At 42.9% G+C, this 13332-nt stretch overlaps 1 protein-coding gene across 1 annotated transcript in view; it reads right to left on the bottom strand.

Annotated features, from left to right (window-relative positions):
• LOC105538198 (GTPase IMAP family member 5) overlaps nt 1-4160 on the bottom strand; it is a 34959-nt gene extending 30799 nt beyond the window's left edge. Inside the window, 3 exon segments of the mRNA XM_011977992.1 lie at nt 150-706; nt 1658-1706; nt 4027-4160. Of these exon segments, the coding sequence (XP_011833382.1) occupies nt 150-706; nt 1658-1706; nt 4027-4122 (702 nt within the window). The 5' untranslated portion in view covers nt 4123-4160.
• Nucleotides 4161-13332: the final 9172 nt, after the last annotated feature.

Below are 13332 nucleotides of genomic sequence, written 5' to 3'. Positions count from 1 at the left end.
CGGGCGGCCACGCCCTCCGCCACCCTCCGAAGCCGCTCCTCCGGGCCTGCCCAGCGCAGGAGATGCGCCAGCTCGTACAACTCGTTGGAGTAGTGGGCGCCCTTGTGCTCCCGCACCAGGCCCTCCACCAGCCCCAGCAGCTGCTCCGCCTGGGCTTCCTGCTCCTGGCCGGTGGCCCGGTTGTCAAAGGCACAGACACGGCCTCCGCACTCGGCCACCAGCTCGCGCAAGGCCAGGTTCTCTGTGCTGCACACGTAATCCTGCAGGGAGCCCCCAGCCAGGTCCTCCTTCCTGGTGAAGACGATGACAGTCCATTTCAAGACGTCCTCCCCGAACATGTCCCTCACCTGCCTCACCGCTTGCTGGTCCTGGGCGGTGAACCGGCCCAGCTGGGTCACCAGGAGCAGCGCGTGGGGCCCGGGGGCCGAGAGCAGGTAGCAGCGACCTCTCTCGTCACAGCCGGTGTCTGTCTTAGACACTTCGGAGCTGAAAATGTCCGGAGTGTCCACGACTTCCACGTGGTACTTGTTCCACCTGCGGCTGGCCGTGGTGCAGGCCCTGGTCACAGACGTGGCCCCCAGCCTGGAGAGGAACTGTTTCTGGCCCAGGATGCTGTTCCCAGTGGCGCTCTTTCCGACCCCTGTTCTCCCAACAAGGAGGAGCCTCAGCGTGGGATCCTGCCGGGACCAAGTGGTCTCTTCTAAACCTGTGAGACCAAGTGTTATAATCTTACTTAAGTTTAACTAACTTTCCCTTGGGAACTGGAATCTTCTTGCCTTTAGCAGAAGTGGTTAAGAATAGAGATTTGAGCCCGCAGGCGTTCATTTCCACCTTTTCCTTTTGTATTTGGGTTGTCTGCCTGCACCTGTAGATGCTTCAACTACAGCTGATTATCATAGAAATGTTCCTTTATCAATCCAGCCCAATAGTTCTGACATTTCTGGTCAGCCACACACATGCAGACATATTTATTTAGTATTTGAAAATTTCGATGCACTCTGAAATATTCTCCCAGAGACCATCCCCAGAGAAAGGCCGTGGGGGCAGTACTGCCCCATAGGGAAGAGCTGTGTGGAGTTCCAGCTACCCTGGTTTGAATCACAGCCCCACCATGTGCTAGTTGTGTAACCTTGGGGAAGTTGCATAATCTAAGTATGAAGCCTCTTCGGCAAAAATGGGAGTGATAATAGAGGCTTGTTTCTCAGAGGCCTGTTGAGGGGGTAAGATAAGCCCTCTTTCCTTCTTCCCTCCTTCTCTTCCTCTTTCTCTCCTTCCTCTCTTCTTTCTCTCTTAAACTGGCTGCCTAAAAAGAATATCTGTTTTAACCCTCTATCCTTGTTCTGTAAACATTCTACCTCGCAAATCTTATGTTCACTGTAGTGCATGATTTGATCCCCTCTGCACTTCTTCTGTGGTGATCAGAGTAGGCTTATTATCCTTATTTTATACCGTGGAACCAAGGGAGCCGGCTAGTCAAAGAACTTAACTTTTCACAGCAGAGATCCAGCTAAAATGTAAATCTCAGGGCTAGTGCTGTCATTCCAGGGTTGAGACATCTCTGGAACTTATCTCTGTTCAGTCTTGAGGAAGCCCCATTCTCATTAGCCTAAGCTGAAGCCTAGGGGGGCAAGTATGAGGTGTAGAGATATGGTCTTACCATAGATATTTTCTTCATCTCTCACCATCTTCCTTCCTCCCATGCTTACCTGGAAGGGTACCAAACACAATTTGTTAATTCATTTATTTATTCCTCAAATGGGCATAACCATCTACAGTGTGTCAGGCAAAGTCCGAAGAGCTGGTGACAGCACAGTGGAAAGACATGTTTTTGCCTGCAAGGATCTAAAAATCTAGGTGTATGTCTTGGCAGAAGGGCAGGTGGCTAGAGAGAAGACAGGTAAATTTCGTCAAATATAATACATTGTGCTAATCCTTCTTTAAGTACTTGAGAGAATGGCCTTGGAAGGGCCAACACCCTGCCCTTGAGTTGTTATGATGCTGTGAGAACATTGGGTGGGGCTGGATTTGTCTTTTCAGGAACTCCAAAAGCAAAAAGCAGAGGGTAGGTTATAATATTTACTCAATGCCAATGGGCTTTAGGTATTACTTTTTCCCCGGGTGGTTCTATATCACTGACATAAGCTAGAGATATCAGGGGATTCAGCAGCTGGGGGAAGATTAGGTAAACCCTCAGAAGCAGAAAATTTGCCCAGTGACTTAGGCACCCACCTTCAAGTGGCTGGCCTGGGAAAAAAGAAGAAAATTGGGATTTTTCTTTTGGAAATTGAACAGATCTCCCAAGTAGATCTGGAGGGCCCCTGACTCTGTTTTCTTAAAATCAAATAGTTTTGTTTGTCTAGAGATGTCTAAATATGATGTCTGTGCTGGAGAGACTTGAACACTCCCCTTCAACTCCTGAAGTTGTCTTCCCCTCCAAATCTGATTATGCTGAAATCTAACATTATGTAATACAGCTAAACACTCTCTGATCCAGTTTGCCTAATCACACAAGCTCCTAAACACAAATGCACTTCTCCCTGCATCTACGTCTCCAGCCTCATTCCCAGACAATCCCCCACTCGGTCAGCTACTTCACAATCAGCGGATTTCAGGGCCTTGCCAACCCACTCTGCTTTCCCTCCTAGGACTATTGATCCTCCCCGACCATCTGTCTGTACCTCACCATCCATGTCAAACTCTTTGTGTCTTGTACCCTGGTCACTCAGGTACCTGTGTTCTCTCCCGTTGGCACCACACATGAAGGAAGGGCAGAGAGAGAGGCTGGCTAAGTAACTTGTCTTTGATCAAAGGACTTGGAGAACAGGTTTGCCTCATCCTCTATTAAATCTAGAGCTGTTTCTGTTTCTGCAGGAACTCTCCTGGCCCTCCCCAAAACCTTTGATAAGATTCACTCCATGGGCCTTATGTGATTAATTATTTTGCGTGTAGGAATGAACAGACGATCATCAATGACATCAGAGCAGAAATGAAGAAACAGCTGCAAGATTCGGAGAAAATAATTTAGATGAAGCAAAATGTCCTTGTCAACCAAGAAAATGAGAATGTGTGCTGCAGGGAGTCCACAGAACTCTGGGTAGTCCACTGGAATTTTCCATAGTTTGGAACAGGGGTTGAAATGATTTTAAATAGATTTTTTTAGAGGAAAGTAAGACCCAGCTGAACTCTGAGGTGACAAATGGCCCGTAATCATTGAGGAACACTTGTAGGATCCTATATTCCTAATACTTTAAGAGACCTCAAAGTTTATTGAGTTCTTTGCCACTCAAATGTGCTGTTTCTCAGAATTACGTGAATGTTCTTTAAAAATGTACAGCTCTTGGATCCATCCTCAGAGATTCTGATTCATGAATTAAATGTTTCTGATGTCCACAGCTCAGAACTTGGACATCAGTCATTTTTGCAACCCCCTTTATTGTACAGGTGGGAATTTAAGGTGTCCCCGTGGCTGGAGCAGGAGAAGCTTGAATTAAGGGAGCAGATGTTAAAGGGACCATGCAGGGAAAGGGGATGAAGACCAAGATATTAATCTCAGATGTCTCCTCAGGGGCCCCTTCTGTGGACAGTGAGGAGGAGAGTTCAAATGTACCGTCTTGTCACGTTGTGACTCACTCCGAGGTTAGATGGCTTACGGGGCCACAGAAGTATCTTTTGCCTTTGCTCAATAGGGAGCTTGAGGAATGTTTAATGCCTTTCAAACTGTATTTTATTCCTGGAGGTGGTTCCAGCACACTCTTCTCTTACTTTATTAAGGGAAGTGGGAGGAGACAGGTTTCACTCCCCACCAAGAACGTGTGTGCTCCAGAGCTGGAGAAGATGATCCTAAAATTTCCTCTGAACTTTGCCTACTTAAAAACCTGGAAGCATGTCTTTGATTGTTCCAGAAATTGCTCACCTGCATGATGCCTTGTAGAATGCAAGTGCTCAGGCAGTAAACACTCTAGGAATCACCTTCTTTCTGGTTCTCAGAGCACCCCCAGCCCCCGCCACTCCCAGGCTCTGGCTCACCTTTCCTGGTGACAGGCTCTGAAGTTGGCCACAAGAAGCCGCAACCTGCTGCTTTCCCTTCGGCTGTGAGTGCAGAAGGCTCTTTCCTCTCGGCATACAGAGGAAATCACTCAGACTTCAGAAATCAGGAAGCTCAGGGTGGGCCCCATGGTTACGATTTAAAGAGACAGAAACATTTCCTATTGAGCTGTGAATTGGCAATACTTCTCCTACCGACCTACTTTCTGCTGTGACTGAGGTTATATGTCTCCAGCAGGACCTCATGATATCAAATATCTTGCCATGCCCTAAGAAGGGAGGAATGTTTAGTCCCTGAGGCCTGACTGTACTTCTAAAATTGATTACTAAGCTAACCTTCAGTTGCCTTTTGCCCTTTAGGGACGTTTCCCCATATAAAATAGGCCCAGAGAGTCTCCTGCCCCGGAACACATAACATGATAGCTGTTCTCATCATCTGTCCATTAATTAGACATCCATGTGATCAGTGCCAGCCCCAGATCCAGTCTGCCAGAAAAACCTGGAGGCAAAGTCTTATCATTCTCTGAGAGAGGAGGGCTTTCCCAGCTACTGAAGGACTTGAGGGTGAACTAGTATGTTGAGGATGAACACCTTTGCACTATCTTCAAATTAGCCTTATTAGGAGGCTTAGTCTAGTCATCTATGTTGGTATCACCAGTTCTAGTTATTCTATATTCTCTCAAGAGCATCATGAGGTCAGCAAAAAAGCGAATCATTGGGTGGTGAGAATGTTACAGAAGAACAGGCTGCATATCTGGTTAGGTCATTAGCCAGCTATAGGACCTCACCTAACTCAAACTTTCTGGAGTTGGCTTTCTGGAGTTCACTATATGGGGAAGACAATAACTCAAGTCTTACCCTACTGGATAGGATCTGCTTTTTAATCTTTTTCATGCCAGTCCACTTTTTTTCTGGTAGGGAAGAGACCCAACTTTTACTGTTTCCCGTCTTTTTGGGGGCACAGAGTCTCCTGGATGTCTGACATGTTCACTGTTTCCATTCATCATTGCTGAAACAGGGTGCCTGTCATTCTCCCACTAAACCAGCAGGGCTGGGGCTATTGTGAGGCAGGTGGGGCATCTAGGGCACACAGCTTAAGGAGGCACTCACTCTCAGGTCACCCAAGTGCAGATCCTGTAGGTGGGTGACCCTGGGAGTGAGTGTTTTCTTAAGAGTGAGGTGCCTAGGGCTTCTCACTAGCCTCATCCTAGCCCAAGCCATGTAGATCAGCTTTGAATAAGTTTTTGATACGTGACGTGTACCTTTCATAAAGATGCTTTCAGAACCTCTTCGACAGCTCCTTGCCATTTATTGTTTCCATGCATGTGTATGATGTCTTACTTCAACCACTCGTAACTCCCTGTCAGAGGGTTTATCTGACTATAAAAGTATGTGTAGGTAGTGCATGCAGCAGCCTGAAGTTGTCAGAGCTGATATCCTAGGAGCATATTTCAATCAATGTCAGTTAGGACTTATGGATAAACACCACAGCTTCCTTACTTATCAAGCTGTCCACCAAGTGAGACAACTCTGTGATGTACTGCATACAAATTGCTGAGTCCGCAGCAGGACTGAGACCCAGTTGTTTACAGTGGGAACATCCTTATCACCGTATACAGTGGTAATGTGCTCATTAATGCAACCTGCGTTGGCTACTATCCCTTCGTGTCTCACATTTCCACTTTCCTATGGGTGCTTTCTGCGACCTTCTTCCTATTGAAAAGTAACCGTGTCTGTCTTTATTTTCCTCTACATTTCTGTTAGCTCTTGATTATGTCTCACTTTCTCTGGGCTTTGTTGCCTATTATTCATTGATATTTACTATCAGTTGTGGAAACCCAGGTGAAGCTCAAGACCCTGACTACACTTGAGTCTCAGAATTATATCTAGAACTCCTGCTTCCTTTTCTACCCTGTATTAACACTCCTTCGTCTCTTTCCAGTCTTTGCATGTTCATTGTTTTCTTCCCTATCCTTATAAATGCGGTAAAGAAGATGTGTTAGTCCATCCTCATGCTGCTTTAAAGAAATACCAGAGATTGGGTAATTTATAAAGAAAAGAGGTTTAATTAGCTCATGGTTCCACAGGCTGTACAGGAAGCATGATGCTGGCATCTGCTTGGCTTCTGGGGAGGCCTCAGGAAACTTACAATCATGGCAGAAGGCAGACGGGAGGCATGCACATCACATGGCTGGAGTAGAAGCAAGAGAGAGTGGGAAGGAGCTGCATACTTAAAAATTTTGTTTAATATACTTTAAGTTCTGGGATACATGTACAGAACATGCAGGTTGGTTACATAGGCATACATGTGCCATGGTAGTCTGCTGCACCCATCAACCTGTCATCCAGGTTTTAAGTCCCACATATATTAGGTATTTGTCCTGATGCTCTCCCTCCACTTGCCTCCCCACCCCTTGACAGGCCCCCATGTGTGAAGTTCCCCTCCCTGTGTCCATGTGTTCTCATTGTTCAACTCCCACTTATGAGTGAGAACATGCGGTGTTTGGTTTTCTGTTCCTGTGTTAGTTTGCTGAGAATGATGGTTTCCAGCTTCATCCATGTCCCTACACAGGACGTGAACTCATCCTTTTCATGACTGCATAATATTCCATGGTGTATATGGGCCACACTTTCTTTATCCAGTCTATCACTGATGGGCATTTGGGTTAGTTCCAAGTCTTTGCTATTGTGAACAGTGCCGCAATAAACATATATGTACATGTGTCTTTATGGCAGAATAATTTGTAATCCTATGGGTATATATCCAGTAATGGGATTGCTGGGTCAAATGGTATTTCTGGTTCTAGATCCTTGAGAAATCACCACACTGTCTTCCACAGTGGTTGAACTACTTTACACTCCCACCAACAGTGTAAAAGCATTCCTATTTCTCCACATCCTCTCCAGCATCTGTCGTTTCCTGACTTCTTAATGATCGGCACTCTAACTGGTGTGAGATGATATCTCATTGTGGTTTTGATTTGCATTTCTCTAATGACCAGTAATGATGAGTTGTTTTTTTTTCATATGCTTGTCACGTAAATATCTTCTTTTGAAAAGTGTCTGTTCATATCCTTCACAAAATTTTTGATGGTTTTTTTGTTCTTATAAATTTGTTTAAGTTCCTTATAGATTCTGGATATTAGACTTTGTCAGATGGATAGATTGCAAAAATTTTCTCCCATTCTGTAGGTTATCTGTTCACTCTGATAATAGTTTCTTTTGCTGTACAGAAGTCCTTTAGTTTAATTAGATCCCATTTGTCAATTTTGGCTTTTGTTGCAATTGCTTTTGGTGTTTCAGTCATGAAGTCTTTACCCATGCCTATGTCCTGAATGGTATTGCCTAGGTTTTCTTCTAGGGTTTTTATGATTTTAGGTTTTACATTTAAGTCTTTAATCCATCTTGAGTTATTTTTTGTATAAGGTGTAAGGAAGGGGTCCCTTTCTGGAGTTCACTATATGGGGAAGACAATAACTCAAGTCTTACCCTACTGGATAGGATCTGCTTTTTAATCTTTTTCATGCCAGTCCACTTTTTTTCTGGTAGGGAAGAGACCCAACTTTTACTGTTTCCCGTCTTTTTGGGGGCACAGAGTCTCCTGGATGTCTGACATGTTCACTGTTTCCATTCATCATTGCTGAAACAGGGTGCCTGTCATTCTCCCACTAAACCAGCAGGGCTGGGGCTATTGTGAGGCAGGTGGGGCATCTAGGGCACACAGCTTAAGGAGGCACTCACTCTCAGGTCACCCAAGTGCAGATCCTGTAGGTGGGTGACCCTGGGAGTGAGTGTTTTCTTAAGAGTGAGGTGCCTAGGGCTTCTCACTAGCCTCATCCTAGCCCAAGCCATGTAGATCAGCTTTGAATAAGTTTTTGATACGTGACGTGTACCTTTCATAAAGATGCTTTCAGAACCTCTTCGACAGCTCCTTGCCATTTATTGTTTCCATGCATGTGTATGATGTCTTACTTCAACCACTCGTAACTCCCTGTCAGAGGGTTTATCTGACTATAAAAGTATGTGTAGGTAGTGCATGCAGCAGCCTGAAGTTGTCAGAGCTGATATCCTAGGAGCATATTTCAATCAATGTCAGTTAGGACTTATGGATAAACACCACAGCTTCCTTACTTATCAAGCTGTCCACCAAGTGAGACAACTCTGTGATGTACTGCATACAAATTGCTGAGTCCGCAGCAGGACTGAGACCCAGTTGTTTACAGTGGGAACATCCTTATCACCGTATACAGTGGTAATGTGCTCATTAATGCAACCTGCGTTGGCTACTATCCCTTCGTGTCTCACATTTCCACTTTCCTATGGGTGCTTTCTGCGACCTTCTTCCTATTGAAAAGTAACCGTGTCTGTCTTTATTTTCCTCTACATTTCTGTTAGCTCTTGATTATGTCTCACTTTCTCTGGGCTTTGTTGCCTATTATTCATTGATATTTACTATCAGTTGTGGAAACCCAGGTGAAGCTCAAGACCCTGACTACACTTGAGTCTCAGAATTATATCTAGAACTCCTGCTTCCTTTTCTACCCTGTATTAACACTCCTTCGTCTCTTTCCAGTCTTTGCATGTTCATTGTTTTCTTCCCTATCCTTATAAATGCGGTAAAGAAGATGTGTTAGTCCATCCTCATGCTGCTTTAAAGAAATACCAGAGATTGGGTAATTTATAAAGAAAAGAGGTTTAATTAGCTCATGGTTCCACAGGCTGTACAGGAAGCATGATGCTGGCATCTGCTTGGCTTCTGGGGAGGCCTCAGGAAACTTACAATCATGGCAGAAGGCAGACGGGAGGCATGCACATCACATGGCTGGAGTAGAAGCAAGAGAGAGTGGGAAGGAGCTGCATACTTAAAAATTTTGTTTAATATACTTTAAGTTCTGGGATACATGTACAGAACATGCAGGTTGGTTACATAGGCATACATGTGCCATGGTAGTCTGCTGCACCCATCAACCTGTCATCCAGGTTTTAAGTCCCACATATATTAGGTATTTGTCCTGATGCTCTCCCTCCACTTGCCTCCCCACCCCTTGACAGGCCCCCATGTGTGAAGTTCCCCTCCCTGTGTCCATGTGTTCTCATTGTTCAACTCCCACTTATGAGTGAGAACATGCGGTGTTTGGTTTTCTGTTCCTGTGTTAGTTTGCTGAGAATGATGGTTTCCAGCTTCATCCATGTCCCTACACAGGACGTGAACTCATCCTTTTCATGACTGCATAATATTCCATGGTGTATATGGGCCACACTTTCTTTATCCAGTCTATCACTGATGGGCATTTGGGTTAGTTCCAAGTCTTTGCTATTGTGAACAGTGCCGCAATAAACATATATGTACATGTGTCTTTATGGCAGAATAATTTGTAATCCTATGGGTATATATCCAGTAATGGGATTGCTGGGTCAAATGGTATTTCTGGTTCTAGATCCTTGAGAAATCACCACACTGTCTTCCACAGTGGTTGAACTACTTTACACTCCCACCAACAGTGTAAAAGCATTCCTATTTCTCCACATCCTCTCCAGCATCTGTCGTTTCCTGACTTCTTAATGATCGGCACTCTAACTGGTGTGAGATGATATCTCATTGTGGTTTTGATTTGCATTTCTCTAATGACCAGTAATGATGAGTTGTTTTTTTTTCATATGCTTGTCACGTAAATATCTTCTTTTGAAAAGTGTCTGTTCATATCCTTCACAAAATTTTTGATGGTTTTTTTGTTCTTATAAATTTGTTTAAGTTCCTTATAGATTCTGGATATTAGACTTTGTCAGATGGATAGATTGCAAAAATTTTCTCCCATTCTGTAGGTTATCTGTTCACTCTGATAATAGTTTCTTTTGCTGTACAGAAGTCCTTTAGTTTAATTAGATCCCATTTGTCAATTTTGGCTTTTGTTGCAATTGCTTTTGGTGTTTCAGTCATGAAGTCTTTACCCATGCCTATGTCCTGAATGGTATTGCCTAGGTTTTCTTCTAGGGTTTTTATGATTTTAGGTTTGACATTTAAGTCTTTAATCCATCTTGAGTTATTTTTTGTATAAGGTGTAAGGAAGGGGTCCAGTTTCAGTTTTCTGCATATGGCTGGCCAGTTTTCCCAGCACCACTTATTAAATAGGGAATCCTTTACCCCTTGCTTGTTTTGGTCAGGTTTGTTGAAGATCAGATAGTTGTATATGTATGGTGCTATTTCTGAGGCCTCTGTTTTGTTCCATTGGTCTATATATCTATTTTGGTACCAGTACCTTGCTGTTTTGGTTACTATAGCCTTGGAGTATAGTTTGAAGTCAGTTGGCATGATGCCACCAGCTTTGATCTTGATCTTTTTGCTTAGGATTGTCTTGGCTATACAGACTCTTTTTTGGTTCTATATGAAATTTAAAGTAGTTTTTTCTTGTTCTGTGAAGAAAGTCAATGGTACCTTGATGGGAGTAGCATTGAATCTATGAATTACTTTGTGCAGTATGGCCATTTTCACGATATTGATTCTTCCTATCCATAAGCATGGAATGTTTTTCCATTTGTTTGTATCCTCTCTTATTTCCTTGACCAGTGGTTTGTCGTTCTCCTTGAAGAGGTTGCTCACATCCTTTGTAAGTTGTGTTCCTAGGTATTTAATATTCTTTGTAGCAATTGTGAATGGGCGTTCACTCATGATTTGGCTCTCTATTATTGGTGTATAGGAATGCTTGTGATTTCTGCACATTGATTTTGTATCCTGAGACTTTGCTCAACTTACTTATGAGCTTAAGGAGTTTTAGGGCTGAGATAATGGGGTTTTCTAAATATACAATCATGTCATCTGCAAACAGAGACAATCTGACTTCCTCACCTCCTATTTGAATACCCTTTCTTTCTTTCTCTTGCCTGATTGCCCTGGCCAGAACTTCCAGTACTATGTTGAATAGGAGTGGAGAGAGAGGGCATCCTTGTCTTATGCCAGTTTTCAAAGGGAGTGCTTCCAGCTTTTGCACAGTCAGTGTGATATTGGCTATGGGTTTGTCATAAATAACTCTTATTATTTTGAGATACATTCCATCAATACCTAGTTTATTGAGTGTTTTCAGCACGAAGGCATGTTGGATTATATTGAAGGCCTTTTCTGCGTCTGTTGAGATAATTATGTGTTTTTTTTTCGTTGGTTCTGTTTATGTGATTGATTACATCTATTGATTTGCATATGTTGAACCAGACTTGCATCCCAGGGATGAAGCCAATTTGATTGTGATGGATGAGCTTTTTGATTTGCTACTGGATTCAGTTTGCCAGTATTTTATTGAGGATTTTTGCATCGATGTTCATCAGGGATATTTGCCTTAAATTTTCTTTTTGTGTGTATGTCTCTGCCAGGTTTTGCTATCAGGATGATGCTGGCCTCATAAAATGAGTTAGGGAGGATTCCCTCTTTTTCTATTGTTTGGAATAGTTTGAGAAGTAATGGTACCAGCTCCTCTTTGAACCTCTGGTAGAATTTGGCTGTGAATCTATCTAGTCCTGGGCTTTTCTTTTTTTTGTTTTTTTGGTAGGCTATTAATTACTGCCTCAACTTCAGAACTTGTTATTGGTCTATTCAGGGATTTGACTTCTTCCTGGTTTAGTCTTGGGAGGGTGTATGCATCCAGGCATTTATCCATTTCTTCTAGATTTTCTAGTTTATTTATGTAGAGATATTTATAGTGTTCTCTGATGTTAGTTTGTATTTCTGTGGGATCTGTGGTGATATCCCCTTTATTCATTTTTTTTTTTTTTTTTTTTTTTTTTACGGAGTCTTGCTCTGCCGCCCAGGCTGGAGTGCAGTGGCCGGATCTCAGCTCACTGCAAGCTCCGCCTCCTGGGTTCATGCCATTCTCCTGCCTCAGCCTCCCAAGTAGTTGGGACTACAGGCGCCTGCCACCGCGCCCGGCTAGTTTTTTGTATTTTTTAGTAGAGACGGGGTTTCACCGTGTTAGCCAAGATGGTCTCGATCTCCTGACCTCGTGATCCACCCCTCTCAGCCTCCCAAAGTGCTGGGATTACAGGCTTGAGCCACCGCGCCCGGCCCCTTTATCATTTTTTTAATGTGTCTATTTGAGTCTTCTCTCTTCTTCTTTATTAGTTTGGCTAGCAGTCTATGTATTTTATTAATCTTTAAAAAAAACTAGCTCCTGGATCCATTGATTTTTTTTGAAGGGTTGTTTTGTGTCTCTGTCTCCTTCAGTTCTGCTCTGATCTTAGTTATTTTTGTCTTCTGCTAGCTTTTACATTTGTTTGCTTTGCTTCTCTAGTTCTGTTCACTGTGATGTTAGGGTATGAATTCTAGATCTTTCCCGCTTTCTGATGTGGGCATTTAGTACTATAAATTTCCCCCTTAAAACTGGTTTAGCTGTGTCCCAGAGATTCTGGTACGTTGTGTCATTGTTCTCATTGGTTTCAAAGAACTTCATTATTTCTGCCTTAATTTCATTATTTACCCAGTAGTCATTCAGGAGCAGGTTGTTCAGTTTCTATGTATTTGTGCAGTTTTGAGTGAGTTTCTTAATCCTGAGTTCTAATTTGATTGCACTGTGGTCTGAGAGACTACTTGTTATGATTTCTGTTCTTTTGCATTTGCTGAGGAGTGTTTTACGTCCAATTATGTGGTCAATTTTAGAATAAGTGCTATATGATGCTGATAAGAATGTATATTATGTTGATTTGAGGTGAAGAGTTCTGTAGATATCTATTAGGTCTGCTTGGTCCAGAGCTCAGTTCAAGTCCTGAATATCCTTGTTAATGTTCTGTCTGATTGATCTGTGTAATATTGACAGTGGGGTGTTAAAGTCTCCCATTATTATTGTGTCAGAGTCTAAGTGTTTTTGTACGTATCTAAGAACTTGCTTTATGAATCTGGGTGCTCCTGTATTGGGTGCATATATATTTAGGATAGTTAACTCTTTTTGTTGCATTGACCCCTTTACCATTATGTAAGAACCTTCTTTGTCTTTTCTGATTTTTGTTTTTTTAAAGTCTGTTGTATCAGAGACCAGGATTGCAACCTCTGCTTTTTTTGCTTTTCATTTGGTAAATATTTTTCCATCCTTTTGTTTTGAGCCTATGTGTGTCTTTCCATGTGAGATGGGTCTCCTGAATACAGCACACAAATGGGTCTTGACTCTTTATCCAATTTGGCAGTCTGTGTGTTTTAAATGGGGGCATTTATCCCAACTACATTTAAAGTTAATATTGTTATGTGTGAATTTCATCCTGTCATCATGATGCTAGCTGTTTATTTTGCACAATAATTGATGCAGTTTCTTA

Source organism: Mandrillus leucophaeus, unplaced genomic scaffold (assembly GCF_000951045.1).
Source record: "Mandrillus leucophaeus isolate KB7577 unplaced genomic scaffold, Mleu.le_1.0 Scaffold1867, whole genome shotgun sequence".
Taxonomy (NCBI): Eukaryota; Metazoa; Chordata; class Mammalia; order Primates; family Cercopithecidae; genus Mandrillus; species Mandrillus leucophaeus.
The sequence above is the reverse complement of the archived record's forward strand: the minus strand, read 5'-3'. Positions and strand labels throughout refer to the sequence as shown.